General features: G+C 38.5%; 1 protein-coding gene across 1 annotated transcript in view; it reads left to right on the top strand.

Moving 5' to 3' along the window:
* The window catches only part of LOC131067823 (alpha-1,3-mannosyl-glycoprotein 2-beta-N-acetylglucosaminyltransferase), a 127,172-nt gene that overhangs the window by 32,722 nt on the left and 78,405 nt on the right, over positions 1-16,045 (top strand). Inside the window, exon 3 of the mRNA XM_059209559.1 lies at positions 9,301-9,388. Within this exon, the coding sequence (XP_059065542.1) occupies positions 9,301-9,388 (88 nt within the window). The remainder of the gene's footprint in view (positions 1-9,300; positions 9,389-16,045) is intronic.

Below are 16,045 nucleotides of genomic sequence, written 5' to 3'. Positions count from 1 at the left end.
CAAAACTTTGTCCTAAGGAAGACTTTCAAAGATGATCCTAACCCGGAGCATCCACTGACTCACCTTGGCTCAAGCAGAGCTTGCCATCTTAGTGATCCCCCTGGCAACACTCAGCATGCAAAGGCTAATAGACAAAACCCTAAAAGACCTAGAAACAAAACCCTAGAAAGCAAAAAGGTAGGGGTCCCCATTTGCAATGGGGCGATATGTGAATACGTCACAACACTAACCCAAAGTGGTCTCTTTTTACTAACTGCAATGTCTTTGGGTCCATCAGTTGGATCCAGAGGCTCAGAAGGATCACAAGGCTCAATATGTTCAAAAGGCTCAATAGACTCCCTCTGAATCTCAAGGTTAGTATCAACATCCATATCTTGATTTCCATTAAGTTCTTTATCATCATCACCCAAGGAACCTTTAGATTTCTTAAGAGCAAGATTTTCTTCAAAAGTTACATCTCTACTTACCTCAATGTACCTTTGTCCTGGGATGTAGACTCAAAATGCTTTGGAAGATTCATTGTATCCAACAAGGATGCCCTTCTTTCCGGATGGCTCTAGCTTAGTTTTCTTTTCCTTTGGTACATGAACATAGATAGGGCTTCCGAAGATCCTTAGGTGGCTGATATTAGGTTTGACTTCGGTGAAGGCTTCTTCAGGAATCATGTTCTTCAATACTTGATGAGGGCATCTATTCTGAATATATATTGCAGTTTTAGGTGCCTCAGCCTACAAGAAGGTTTGCAAATCCTGATCATGAATCATTGCTTTAGCTGCTTCAACAATGGATCTATTCTTCCTTTCAGCCACCCCATTTTGCTGAGGATTGGAGGGAACACAAAACTCCCTCTTAATTCCTGTCTCTACACAAAAGTCATGAAAGCTACTTGAGGTGTATTCACCTCCATTATCAGATCTTAACACTTTAATTCTTTTTCCAGATATATTTCCAACTAAAGCCTTAAATTCTTTGAACCTACTTAATGCTTCATCAGATTATTTAGTTTTCAGAAAGTAAATCCAAGTCTTTCTAGAGAAATCATCTATGAATATAACATAGTATAGGAATCCACTAGGTGAAGCAACAGACATAGGTCCACATAAATCAGAATGAACAAGTGCTAATTTTTCTTTAGCTCTACTTTCACTTTTTTAAAATGGACTTTTAGTGTTCTTACCTAAAGCACATCCTTTGCAAGTATCATCATGAAATTGACTAAGTTTAGACATATCTTTGACCATCTTCTCAAGTGAGGGAAGTGCTTGGAAGTGTAAATGACCAAGCCTCTTGTGCCATAGTTCGCTGATCTCAAGAGCCTCATGATTGAGAGCTTGAACAGGTTTGGCTGAAAGCTTGTATAAGCTATCATATCTATTAGCAATGACACGAGCATATTTAAAACTAGATTTCTTACGCCACGCAAGTACTCTACCCTCAGAAAATGCTAATTGATAACCCTTATCTTCTAGTGCAGAAATGGAGATAAGGTTCCTTTTAATTCCAGGCACAAATAAAATATCACTGAGATGTAGAGAGATACGAGAATCTAAATTTAATGAAGTAGTACCGAAACCCCTTACTGAATATCGAGCATCATCACCAATTACCACATGAAGATTGGATTCTTTCTCTATCAAGTCTGAAAGATGCTCTCGATAGCCTGTGATGTGTCTAGACGTGTCGCTGTCGATCGGCCATGTGTTGCAGTTAGTCGGTACATTGCTTGACAAGGCAGAGATGAAGAGGAAGTCTTCATTGTTCTTCTATTCTGCAACCTCATTAAGATTCGCTTCTCCTTGCTTGAGCTGATTTTGACATTCCTTCGCATAGTGACCAAACTTGTCACATTTGAAGCAGCGAATGCGTGAGAGATCTCTTGGCTTCTTCCTTGAATCATGACTTGCGGAAGGTCTGAAATCTCTATTCCTCTTGAAGTTGCCCTTCTTCCAATTTCCACCTTTCTTCTTGACTGATTGGGCTGCAAGCATGTGATGATCTCCTCCATGAGAGTTCCTAATTGCCTCCTTAGCAGCCAACCGAGATTCTTCTTGGATGCAATCTCCCCTCAATCGTTCAAACTTGGGAAGCTCAATCCTTGCATTGATTCCTTGAATGAATGGTTCCCAAGTTGGAGGAAGACCATTGAGGGCAGTCAAGGTAAGATCACTGTCTTCAACTTCTTTCCCTACTGCTGAAAGTTGATCCTTTAGATCAGTCATTCTCATGAAGTAGGAAGTGATAGATTCCCCTTTCTCCAATCGGATGTGGGAGAGCTGATTCCTCAAGGCAAGAATGCGGCTAGTGTTGTTGACTTCATACATCTTCTCCAATGTGCTGAACATCTCTCTAGCGGACTTCATCTTGAAGATAGATGACACAATATGGTCTTTGATGGAATCAATGATCAACCTTCGAGCTTGAAAGTCCTTCTTCTTCCATTCTTCCTTTTCTTTTTCATCAGTAGGTTCTTCAGCATCCTTGCTAACGTATTCAGCAAGATCATTCAAGGCCATCATCATACGAACCTTCCAAGAGGTGTAATTCGTAGAACCTTCCAACCTGTCTTCAGCCCTAAGAGAAGAAGCCATGTAGTCTAAGCTTTGAACAGTAGGCTAGACTGAAAGACAATAAAAGATTGACAAATCTGATCACAACTATTTACGAACCAAGCTCTGATACCATGTTAATTTTAGTGATCAAAATTAGGTAAACTCAGAAATTAATTCAAAATGCAAACTCACATGACACAAAAGACACCAAAATACCTTGGAAAAACCTCCCTCTTGGAGGAAAAAACCCAGTATCAAAGATCCAGATCAAATCTTTTAGTCATAAGCAGATTACATGTACAATATAGATCAGATTACTTATCTGATTGTGATATTGATCTAGGGCAGATTCACCAAGACTTTGCCCAAACCAAATCAATCAACTTCGCTGTCTCAGAAAGGCAGAATATTGGCACTACATGGAGAGGAAGATCACAGCAATATTCAACCACAAGTTTGCCCACCAAGATGCCTACCAAATTCACTCAACAATCAGACCAGATCGCAGCATAATGGAGGCTTGGATCGCGCACCGACTTCACACAATGTCACTCAGGTTCGCACAAACTGATTATCTGATTTGATGATCAGATTCGCTGAAGGTGTCAAGATAGGGGATTCAGTTCGCAGAAGATAGATGAGATATTTGCTTGATGGCTGGATGATAGATGTCTAAGATGAATCTTGTTTATATACAAGATTCATCCTCATAATTTACCCAAGTCGGCTGGGCAAGGTTGCCGCCCTTTTTCATATTCAAATTACATTTTACAATCTGCCTTTAGAGCTCAATTTAGGGCCTAGCTTAATCTTACAAGTTACAATATTGTCCAATTTGGGCCCAGCCCAATAACACATGTAATCGCTCAAGTTATTACAATATATATTTAAATTTTAATTGCCACTAGGCAACATTAAAATTTAATCAAGTATAATCTGAACTGGCTATTTATTTTCAACAATTTATACCAATCAAGACACATATTGCATATATATAGTGACTGCAAATTTAAATTTGATATGGACCTGCTTTAGACATGGATAGTGTGGATCTCTAGTAGCTTCCTTCTGTACTATGGGTTCATATTCCTTAAGATATTTGTGCCTCATATTTATTTCAAAGTTAGATTCAACTCTTGTGCTCTCTTGTTAAAGCTACTTGTGTTGCACCATTGGACTTATTTTAATGGGCCCAACAACTTGGAAATATCCTTGTTAAGGTGGTGCCAAAGATTGAGAAACTTTTTTGTTCTTTCGTGCAAGCAGAGTGAAAGGGGTAATTTTGTTCAGATGCTGATATGAAAAAATTTCAATCAAGGGTAGTATATTTATATGAATATATGAATTCCGTCAAAGGAGATGATTGCCCAATATATTTGTAAGCACTTCCCAAATTGACAAATTTTGACATTCTCTCAATAAATGATGGCTACTCTAATTCTTAAGGTCTGCTAATTCTCCTATAAAGCTGGACCTTTGAGAGTGACTGCTTCTCAAAGGTAAAGAGGCAAGCAATTCTGTTTGGGATAAGACAAAAGGTAGCAAGTGACCCTGTACAATATTTTGAATATTGTAATTAATGTTGACCATGGATTGGGTCTAGTCTCTCAGTGTACAAATCTTTTCTGCTTGTTCTATTTTGATCGATTTTGTGGATTGTGACTGTTTCTTGTTTACCCATTGGCGTTGACTTTTGTGGTAGTTACCCTTGTCTTGATTTTCTTGGATTGGATAATAAAATCTTCTTTTGGGGATTGTTTTCTGTTGTCAATGTAATCGTATTAAATTGCAAATTCACAAAACACGAGGCATTATTTTTTTGACCTGGATGTTTGTGCACCCGTTTGTGTCTTTATTCATGAGCTTTAGCGCTATATGTTGATTCTCTTGGTTAGTACACACAATATCTTTAGGATCTATATTTTCTAAGTTTTTATGCTTGAGAGGATAATTATTCATTTTGTTTATAGATTGATTTCATTGTACCTCAAACATGCTTTTGGAATACGTAAGTAAATCATTTTTATTTGAGCAGGTTGACTTTTATGTAGGGTAGTGTTGAAAATCTGTCAAATTATTGCCAAGTACTGTTGCTGAACATCATCTATTACTTTTTAATTATTGCCCTTTACTAAGCTTTTGACAAACCCTTTTCACTATAACAGGCCACATGGAATTTATTTACAATCTTTTTCTTCATAGACGATAGCATATGTTTTCTCTCTCAAGAATATCTAAATACAGTGCATTTACATGAAAAATCCACGGGGATATGGATCATTGTTATAGAATTGACTTACTTTAACTCAAGTATTTCTCACACTTCTTCTGGTTTGGTATGGGGATTGCATTTACTTCAGATTTCAGTATTGGGATAAACTGATTTTTTAGGGGAAAAAAATCTACTTTTCAAAAGCAAAAGGGAGGCAGTGGTAGAAATTGCAGATGCATTTACCTTCAATTTCCAGGCTGAAGGCACGAGTAGCTTGGGATAACCATGATCCTAAATTAATTCAATTGCTTGAGTCATTAAAATTTTCAGATTATGATTTTCTTGAAGTGACATAAACACAGTGACTGTCTTGCACTACTGAATTAATACAGAATCCTGGTTCATTTGCTATAGATGCACAAAAATCTGCAGAACATTCCAACTAGACTACATGCATATTGAGATACAGTTTTCCTTGAAAATGCAGCCAAGAAAAAGCCTCCAAATATTCTCCAAGACTATAAAAGGAGAGCTAGAATATTGTGTGTCTGTCTTCATATTCCATTCAAGGCCTTGAGAACCTAAAGGAGAGTTGAAAAGAAAGGCATCAACAAATGGAGAAACAAGAGGTTGCAGAGAAGCAAGCAAAAGTCCATAGCTGTGGAAGAGGATGATGAGTTCTCTGCTCCTATTCTCATTTCCAGAGGAAAGGAGCTCATAATACCTAAACATTATATTCATATTGTCAAACCTCAATTTATTCTTCTGACTAGAAGGCATGGGAATCTTAGCCTCTCGCTCAATTCTGCTTTCAACTCTTCCAGATTCGAATGTCAGAGTGTCTGTAAAATGTCCTGAGTTGTCTAACCAAGGCTACAATCCAAAACTTCTTGAAGTGGCCCTCCTGTTCTTGTCTTTATGAATTCCTCATGAACCCTAGCCCAAGAATACAACATACTCTTTAAGCTAACTTCTAACGCCATCCCCTCAGCAGACCAAACAGCAATGTCAATAGCATTGAAAAAATTCTTAATGCATTCTCTTCCAGTTCCTCCCTTGTTATGTCATTGGAAAACATTGACGATCCTCTTGCTGGTCTGGTCCTTAAAATGGAAGGGAAAAGAGCTGACATTCCTCTACTTAGGTGGCATATTTCCATGTGCTTCATTCACATCTAATGGCAAAAGTACAACCAAATGTTATGTAGGAATTGCATGAGACTGCGAATGAGACAAGAGTAGGTGAGATCATAATGGATGAGAAGAACAAGAGATGGCTTTGTGAAACCATTCAGAAAAATGTTTAGCAAGGTGTCTCTAAAAAGCGGTAGATGGCCTATATACTGATGCTCGACAATATGGCAATTTACACTTACACAAAGAGACTATTCCAAAGGGAATTGCACTTGCTAACAATGTGCCATGGAATTAACTGCTCCAACACTATAGATGAACCTGGAACTCTGCCTTTCTTCCTGGGAAAGGCTATTCAGCAGCCTTAAAACGAAAATGCTGTATGCTTGTAACATTTAAAAAAAAAAAAAAATCTCATTAAAATTGCTACACTCTTAAGTTTAATATTTTTCATGGTAAAATTTTCTATTTAGTCCTTGGTATTTCAGCATATTAGCTTTGTGTATTTTGCTTTGCTTCATCTTCCTTCTGGTTTAGCAGTTTTTCTATACTTATGTGAGGCAGTTGGCAAATTTGGCAAGAGTTGGCGAGTACTTGCCACTTTTTTACCTTGCGGAGTTACTTGGGAGTTAAATTGCCAGTCAAACTGGCTGAGTTTTTGGTGAGTACTCACTAGAAACTTGGTGAGTTTGAAAAAAAAGTCACCGAGTGCATTAAAAATGAGAAACACAGGAAAATAAAAGAAAAAAAGTGAAAAAAATATTCATGAACTCATGATTTTGCCATATAAATGCATGAATGCCCTTCACACTTCCTCACAAAGCACTTGGAGAGCAAATATTTCACAGAAATGTGCCAAAAACTTAATTTCTCTCTTAAATGATAAAATTGTGAAAATGATGTGTGACATGAAGTTTTGTGTAGTTTCAAACAAAAGGCCTTAATTTGGTCTTGGTGGTGGGGGCATTACCCCTTGATCCTGTCCTATATTGCAACGGAGAATGCCCTAGGGATGTTGCCCCTGAACACCTCAGAAGGTGTTGCCCTTTGACCCTGTTGGGGTTGTTGCCCATAGATCCCCATTGCCTTGCCCCTCGACCCCATTGGGGGTGTAGCCCCCAAACCCCAATGAGGGGTGCTGCCCCTTATTTGAGGCATTGCCTTCAAACTCCTATGAGTGACACTATCCCTCAACCTCATTAGGGTTTCCACTCCTAGACCCCCACTAGTTATTAGGATCTCTTCTCATATAAGAAATTTGATTACAATGATGGGATTTGAGAGTGGAGACTTGAATTGACAACTTAGACAATTATCTTTATCACTATCATAATATCATTGATCGATGATGAAGTATCATACTATCAAGATCAAAGATTCAAATGTCGTTATAATTGGAAACTAAAACACAAACAACCTTCAGCTCTGTGCAAGAAAGGTTGACAACAAATCAGAGGTCATTGGGTTTGTCGAGTCAGAGACACAAACACAACCTTCGATGTTGAGTGAGTAGTTGCAATGGAGTGCAAGGATTAGAGCCTCTCCCCAAGTTTTCCCTAGATTAAGGAAGAGGAAGATGTAAAATTTGAAATATGCAATTTATAAATTATGATGATGATTTTCAAGGCAATCATCATAAATTCATAATAGCTGCCAGCTAACTATTGTATAAGGATTCACGATGATCTGATTCTGTACTCAATTTGTATTCAAATGAATCAAATTTAATAGAAAACACTTTTGTACTCATTGGATATATTTTGTCATTAAATTTTGCATAAAATGTGTTTTTAGAGAAGTTTAAGCAATTTTTTAAGTTGCCTAGTTTTTGTGGAGTCGTAAATTTTGGGTCTGCTGAGTTTTTGCTAGTCTGAGTTTGCCAACCATGCAGTTATGCCTATGCCTTTTGGCCTTTGAGGTGTGTACGGGGCTTTGGGCATTTTGTAATATCTCTTACTTTAATATAATAGTTTTTTTATTAGAAAGAAATCTGTCAAATTACTATTGAGGCTTATGGAATACAAATCCCTTAAGTTATTATGCGTGAACTTTGAAAAACTAAGAACACTATGACAGGTTTGGAAAAGTGAACCTTGGCATAGTATTTGAGAGACTGAAGCTTGTTTACTTGGAATTCATGAACCTAGTTGTTGAAATCAACGAAATTGGTATATTGCAGTTCTGCTCTTGTAACCATACTTGACCACCCCTTTTGGCGCTAGTGGCAATCTCAACTTGAAATTATCATAAGAAAAAATGTCTCACAAGATGACAGCTTGAATTAGCTTTGCATGCATAGATTTTGCTGTGATCATGAATCAAGGATATGTAGATTCATGTTTTTTTTTCCAATAAAATATCTACAGATTAAATAGAATGCTGCGACCCAACATGCAACAGACTGAGTATCACATCTCAAACATTGGATTTTGGCAATTGCATTCTTTTGGGAGATTTACAATGTTTGTTTTGGTGCTATTGCTCTCACAACATTGCTTGTAGCTTGCTGAATTAGTTTGACCAGCTATGCGGTTGGGAACTTCTCCTAGAGGGATGGGTAGATTAATATGGCTGGCAGGAATTTGCCCTCTTGCAAATCTGTGTTAAATACATCTAGAATTATTAGCTAAGTTACCAGTTCGTGTTTGGGCATGCAAACCCAGTTTGTGGGTTCGGGCAAATTTTTTTTTTGCTCTTTGGGTTTGTGGGTCAGGTTATATACATATATTATATACAAAAATTTAAAGAAATATACAGAATTATAAAACTAAATACATTTGATAGTATGATACTTCATCATTGATCAATGCCAAATGCCAATTGATAGTTCATAATTGAATTGGAAGATGGAACAATGCAGAATGGTACAAGAAAAACAGCAAAGGGCAATTGGAATGCCTGGGGTGAACCCGAGGCGAACCCCGGACGAACCCGGTTTGGGTGCGGGGACCAAAACCGGTAAACCCGGTAACATAGATTATTAGATGTATATGCAATTTCCAGTAGCAGACCATGGCATTTACTGTGTTCATGGTACTTGGAAATATGCATCTTACAAGAAAGGTTTCTGAGTCTGTTATTTCCTGAAGTTATAGAGTTATTGCCAGATGCATGAAAATCAACTAAAAAGAGTATCAGTCCATGAACTATCAATTGTGTACTCAAGGTGCGCATCTCTTGTATTGTGATCCTTGAATTACACCACTGTAATGTGTAGTTGAGACATTTTCTTTTTCTTCTCTGTAAAATGAGGAGTTTCTTGTGCAGCAGTTTTAAGCTGTGCTGTGCTTATGCTTTTAAGAACTTTATAGTTAAAATAGTTGTGTTGGAAATTACAGATTTTGATACATATGCATTTGGCAGAGTTGTTTCAGAATATGATAATGTAGCCATTGAATTTTATCAGGTAGAAGCTGAAAACCATTGTAGGAGCGAAATGCGGTTGTTGATTGACCAAATAAGCATACAGCAAGGAAAAATTGTGGCCTTGGAAGGTACAACTCAGCTATCAAAGAATTATTTTCATAGAGAGCAATTACATTCTTTTCTTTAATTTGAGTTACTTGATAAATTGGGGGTGCCACCAGCAATTGACATTTCTCAAGATTGAGTGGTTGTCTCAAAAGTTGCCATCCTTAAATCTAAAGTTATTTCATCCTTAAGAGAAAGAATAAATGTATGAGATACATTTATTTGATCAGTTTTATTAAATTATTGAATATATATTTGAAAGCATGGGCATAGATTCTCAAAAGGGCTTATTTTTGATCATCCCAATTGTGGGATATTGTAGCATCAGTAAAGTAGGATTTTGAGAAATGCACAAATATGATGATAGCCATTTGTCATGTGATAATTTCAGTGGAGGAGCTTCAGCTAGTCCTTTAAAGTTTAAACAGGTTTTGATTTCTTACTAAGCTAGGGTGGATGCCATTCACTGGACTAACATTCACCTGTTTTTTTTGTGGTTGGGTAAATTGAAGATTAAAGGAGATCAAATATGAAATAAAAGTGGAAAAGAATTAGTTAAAGAAAAAGTCAAAGGAAGTACTGCTAAAACTTATTTCAAAATTATATGCAGTAATAAAAATTGAGTTCAGTTCTTCATTTTTTGCTCTATACATACTAAAAATGATTCCCTTGCATATACTTACTTTTTAAATAATGGGAATTTTCATAGAGAGACCGCTTTCTGGAGCTTTTATTAGTCTACATATTTTAACATAGAAGGCTAACATCTGAATGGATCATAGTTACTTTATGATTTGTGCAAAAAGTTTAGAAGGATCTTGCGATGCTAGTTGATAATTACATTGTAGTAAGTTAAGACGTGGTCATTGTGCTCTGCACAGATTAAGTTTGGATAAGTTGCTTGATGAGGAATGACCGGAAAGTAATTTCACCAGTTGATACTCAATCAGTACTTGTTCTTTTTAGGTATTTTCCTTTATTGGAGGTTGGAGCTTTGACTTTTTGAGTGCACGAGCATTTATATCCTTAAAACATTAAAAAATGATTGCCATTCTTTAATGTCTGCTGATCTGTTACTTACATGGACAATATTAATTTTCATCAATTGTGTTGACCTTATCATTTTGTGCTCACTTTTAAAATCTTTTATGTTGTTTCCATCAAAACAAATCCCTTATTGATGATTATTCATTTCTAATTGCAAGTGCAAGTGGATATGTAGATAGCTGAAGGGTACACATTTTGGCTAACTAATTATTATGATGTAAAACTGGACTGAGTTACGACATTGAAACCCATATTGTTCTTTTTTTAAATAGGCTACTATAATATTATTGGAGCAAAAAGAAATCATGCATTCTGACCAAAGTGTCATATATAGGACAAGAAGCCATTTCAAGATCCTTGAAAGCCAGCTGATGTCACAACATGGCCTATGTTAAACAATATTTATGTAGGCTGTACAAAAATATAGTAAAAAGCTAAAGAGTGGTAACAGGGAGTGGTTGCTGGTTTTTTGGTTTCCTAAGGTGGATGAGATTGTGTTTGAATACCATGCAGGTTTAATATTTGAGGACAGCTCCAGCTGTTCCACCCAGTTTTTTTAATTTCTCCTGTATAGAGTACATGAATGAAGCCTTCACTGCAAAAAACAGATTTAACATTCAGGGAACAAACTCTATGTTGGATTTGAATGCTTGCAATCTTGTGAAGATTGTTCATTGAGGGTGTCAACTTGAGGTGTTAAGGCATCTATCAAACCCTTTAAGCTTCTCATCTCTCTTGTGGGCCTTAGAAGCAGCCCCTGCCTGCAGGTAATTGCTATGAATCAGGTCACAAGCTCCTCCAAATGCAAATGCTGTTTTATTCCTCAGAAGGATTTAAGAGTTTATCAGAGAAGACCCAAGTGCAAAAGTATGAAGCCATATGATCATCATGCACAGCTTAGGACAATGTAACATGCCTTCAAAGGCCAGTTGGCTATACAGATAGAAGATGATGTGGCTCTCATGGGCAAGCACCAGGAACAATTGTCCGGTACATACTACACAGCAGTAGGTCAATTCTAATGCCTCAGCAGGTTGCTGGTTTCATCACTGGCAGCATAATCGTTTTTCTTTCCCTAATTTGATGGTGATTCAGTGAAAAATGAGCATTTTAGCAGCCCTTTCTAGGAGAAACTTCTTCCTTGGATAGCCTAGTTGACCTGGGTAACATTGGTAAAAATGGTAGGAGGCTTTCACTCCTATCACCAAATGTTCGCCTTCACATTTTATAGATAGCTACCATTGTAGTAATGCCCTGCCCCCCTTATTTGAGTCCAGGAATATCCTTACTGAATTCCACCCTTCGAACAGAATTTTATCATGTAGTTTGGATCATGGACAGTTCCAAAATATTTTTTCAAAAGCTTTTTTTTGTAACAATTTTAATCTTTAGTAGATGTTAGATTGATATGGTTATTTTCAGTGCTTGACAGGGATTATACTTTTCAATGTTTCTGTAGTCAATGCTCTTTTATGTTTTTTGAACATCATGATCATACCTTTAGACTATCTCCTGGTTACCATTAGTCTTGGCATGTGGGATAATAAATGGTATATTTTCACATTTCTGAAACGCATCCAGTTTATCTTTATAAAAATCAGTGTTTCTCTGAGTTCCAAAGACATGGGGGCAGGGTTTCAGGGATTTCAAAATTTTCCTGGATTTTGGGGATGGCTATTAAAATAATAATAAAAAATTAATATTTTAAAAATTTAAATAATAATGAATATATTTGAATATTGCTATTAGGGTTCTTGAATTGATTGCGCTCTACAACTAGGGCACGAACCTCGGTGGTGCCGCTGGTTGCAGGATGCCACTGCGTGCGAGGGCTCCTTGGCCTTGCTGGGAAGTCCTTGAAACATTTATTACTCTCCCTGCAATAAATGGAGCCGAATAAAGGTGACCCCAATAACCTAAAACCACCCATTCTTTCCTCTGCGAATGGTCGGGAGCAACGGAAAACCTTCAGCCAAGCGGGTTTCATTCCTTGAAGATGCAAAGTTCGAAGCCGCTCTCCACCATGAAGATGAAGCCAATCTCGTGGGACCACAAGGTGAGGTCTACCCATCCAAACACATCACCATTAAACTTAACGATTCAATGCTCTTTGCCATTTCTTCTGAGATTTCTAGACTTAGGGATTCAGCAATTTTTTTCGCTGCCTTTGATGTAAATAACTTACCATCTCGTCAATATATGAATAAATGGCTGCAAGATGTGTGGGTCAATAAACTAGGGTTTCACTTTTTGTTTTGTAGAATGAATCAAAAGTGTTTGTTTCTAATTTTCTTTGACAATAAGGAAAGCCAAAGCAAAATTGTAAATAAGCAGTTTTGGTCGGTTGGGAATTCGTCTTTTAGGGCTGTTTGTTGGGACCCTGAGGCTTGTAATGATGAAATTCTCGGCCTTTCCTGCCCGAAATGGATATTTATTAAGAATGTCCCGCCCTTCCTTTGGTCCTGTGTTGACAAAATTGCAGAACCCTTGGGGAAAATTGTAAAAATCGACTCTTCTCCCTCGGTACTCCCACATCTTGATGCTAGACTTCTCATTGCCTTGAAACCAGGTATGGTATACCGTGCTGAAATTGTTATTCGCCTTAACAATAAAACTTACTGTTCAATTGAGTATATGGGTGGAATTGATGCCTGCCATTTTTGTAAGGTTAGTGGCCATTTTAGAAGTAAATGCTCCTTATTGTCAGATAAACCTTCAAAGTCTAAGACTTGGGCCTCTAGTCCCTCCCCCCCCTTGCCTTTTCTCCGCTCCCCCACAACCTTCCCCCTTCCTCCTCGGCCCCCTCGATGGCTAACTCCATCCTTAACTACAACAATGCTATCAAGGAAGCCCTCGCCGCTACCCATCCTCCTTTAATCCCACTGAATCTGTTGATACCCCTGCTCATCTCTCAACCCCGAGGACCCTTAATGCCCAACAATTAGTGATGGAAAAACTGAGAAAAGCAGCTGAAGCTAGGAAAATTCTTGAGCAAAATCTTTTCAATCAGAAATTGGAAATTGAAGCCTCTCGGTGCCAGTTATCTGACCTTGAGGACATGGATAGGGGTGTTCCAGCTATAACATATACCATTAACAGGGCCTTGGCCTAGGACCCTGAACTACCCACTAGCAAAGAACTTAATGGACTCAATACTGATAAAACCCCTACCCTGCAAGGGGAAAGGGGAAGACCTACCATGGAGAGGAGGTCCCAGCAAATGCTTCCGATAATTTAGAGGCCTCTAGGAGAGACCCTGCTAGTGATGTCTCTTATACTACTAGCACCCCTATTACTGCTCTGAAGGCAGAGCCAACTGCCACTCAAAGTGTGGAGACCAGCGTAGACCCCTTCACTCCTGTGAACACCAACTTTGAACAAGGGTTGGCAGATACTCAAGATGGATTTACTATGGTTAAACACAGGAAAACTAGGAGGAAGAGATCTCCTAAGAATAGTAAGGATGGTGCTAACAGGAAGGAATCCCTAGGTCCTGAACAAATCTCCGAGGCAAGGAAAAAGAGAGGTAGACCCTCCTCTTCTTTGCATTTGATGCTAACAATATAGCGAACAAAGAGGATTGGCCCAAGTGTTTTGAGGGATTTAAATCCCAAATTGACCTACCCCAACCAGGTGAATCATGTTGAAAATAATATCTTGGAACATCAGGGGCCTTGAGGCCCCTGATCGGAAATACATCATAAAGAGATTTCTTAATGCACATAAGAATATGGATTGCCTCCTCTTGCAGGAGCTAAAAGCTGTGGGCTTTACCTTGCAAATTGGTCTCAAATGTATCTGGAGGGAGGCTACCTCTTTTAACACTAACCATACCAAAGGAAATGGAGGCTCAGCCATACTCCTTATTCCTAAATGGGCCAACAAAGTGGTTAACTGGGGACAATCCCCTTGTGCTAGGGCTATATGGGTCTCTATTCAAATGGGGAACCAGAGGTTTGGAATCTGCTCTATCTATGCCCCGAATGACTACAGAGAAAGGGGAGAACTGTGGAACTGGCTAACAGGGCTAGAGGATATTCCTTGGATTATTGGGGGAGACTTCAATATGGTTGAATCTGCCAGTGATAAAAAAGGTGGCAACAAATTTGAATGGAAGGGAATGGAAAGGCTTCAATGGGATAGAATGATTAATAAACTGCACCTTTTTGACCCTATTGTTGGAAGAAAAGACCAATTGAACACTATATGGTACACCTGGTGTAACTATCAACAGTTGAATAAAAGGATCTACTGCAGATTGGACAGAATCTACTTCAATAAATGCCACTTTGAAATTGACAAAGGCCCTAATGGAAATCATTATATTGTCTCCCCATTTACCCTGTCAGATCACCACCCGATAATAATGGGAATTGACCTCTCCCCAACTGCTCCCCCCACCTCCTCTAGACCTCCTTCATTCATCCTCAGTACTAGACTCCTAGAAGATGAGGACCTCCGCTCTGCCCTGGCCTTTATCAGAATGTTTATCAAAAATAATATGAACCAGCTCTCTAGAATAGATGAATGGAATACAAACATTAAAACCTGGACCATCCTTTGTCAAACAGTGGGCAAAAAGAAGGCCAAGGATGCCAAGAGGATAGAAAGAATACTTCAGGAGGATCTATGTACTGCGGAAATGAATCTTCAGAACTCCCCTAATGATGAAAATCTTACTTGCACTCTGAGGACAATCAAAGATCACCTCAGGAAGTTTCAGAATCAAAAAATTAAAGGGCTAAAAACCAAGTCCGAACTAAATTGGTTGGACTCGGGAGACAAGGGCTCCAAATTCTTCTTCCATATGCTCAAAGTTAAGGAGGCTAAAGAGAACATCAATGCTATATGGGACAACAACACTCATATCACAGACTCCCAGGGGATCGTAGAATGCTTCTCCCACTATTACCATAAGCCTTTTACCTCAGATGAAGTAAATGACGACCATAGACATGCTAGAGAGCTCATTAAGCAATTGACCCCATCCAAACTTAATGCTGAGGACTTTGAGTTGGTAGGGCGCCCTATCTCAAGAGAGGAAATTGCAATGGCCATCTCCTCTATGGGCAATGACAGATCCCCTGGACTAGATGGATTCCCAGTGGAGTTCTATAAGAAAAACATTGGATGGATTGTTGGAGACCTCCACGACCTATATCTAGAGGCTATCTCCAAAGGAACCCTAGGCAAAGAGATCAACCAAGGGCTTATCAAGCTCATCCCTAAGGAGGGAGACAAGACTTTGATTAAGAACTGGAGGCCTATCACGCTACTAAATGTATCTTATAAAATACTGGCCAAAGTAGTAGCCAACAGGTTGATTAGAATCCTGCCAAAAATAATCAGCCCTACCCAAACAGGCTTTGTTAAAGGCAGGTATATCCTTGAGAACTTGGTGACCTACTGGGAATCACTTGAATGGGCAAAGGTCTCCGGTCAGAATGGGGCTATGCTCTTAATAGACTTTGAGAAGGCATATGATAAGATAGAATGGGGATTCATAAATCAGATGCTAGCTAGTCTGGGCTTCTCGGAGTCCTTTTGCAAGATTGTTCAGACACTACTTAGTGATGCCAATGCAGTTGTTGATGTAAATGGATTAAAATCTGGCAACAACACCCTCTCCAGAT

The sequence above is a fragment of the Cryptomeria japonica genome, chromosome 8 (assembly GCF_030272615.1).
Source record: "Cryptomeria japonica chromosome 8, Sugi_1.0, whole genome shotgun sequence".
NCBI classification, from domain to species: Eukaryota; Viridiplantae; Streptophyta; class Pinopsida; order Cupressales; family Cupressaceae; genus Cryptomeria; species Cryptomeria japonica.
This window is presented reverse-complemented; position numbering and strand designations above follow the sequence as displayed.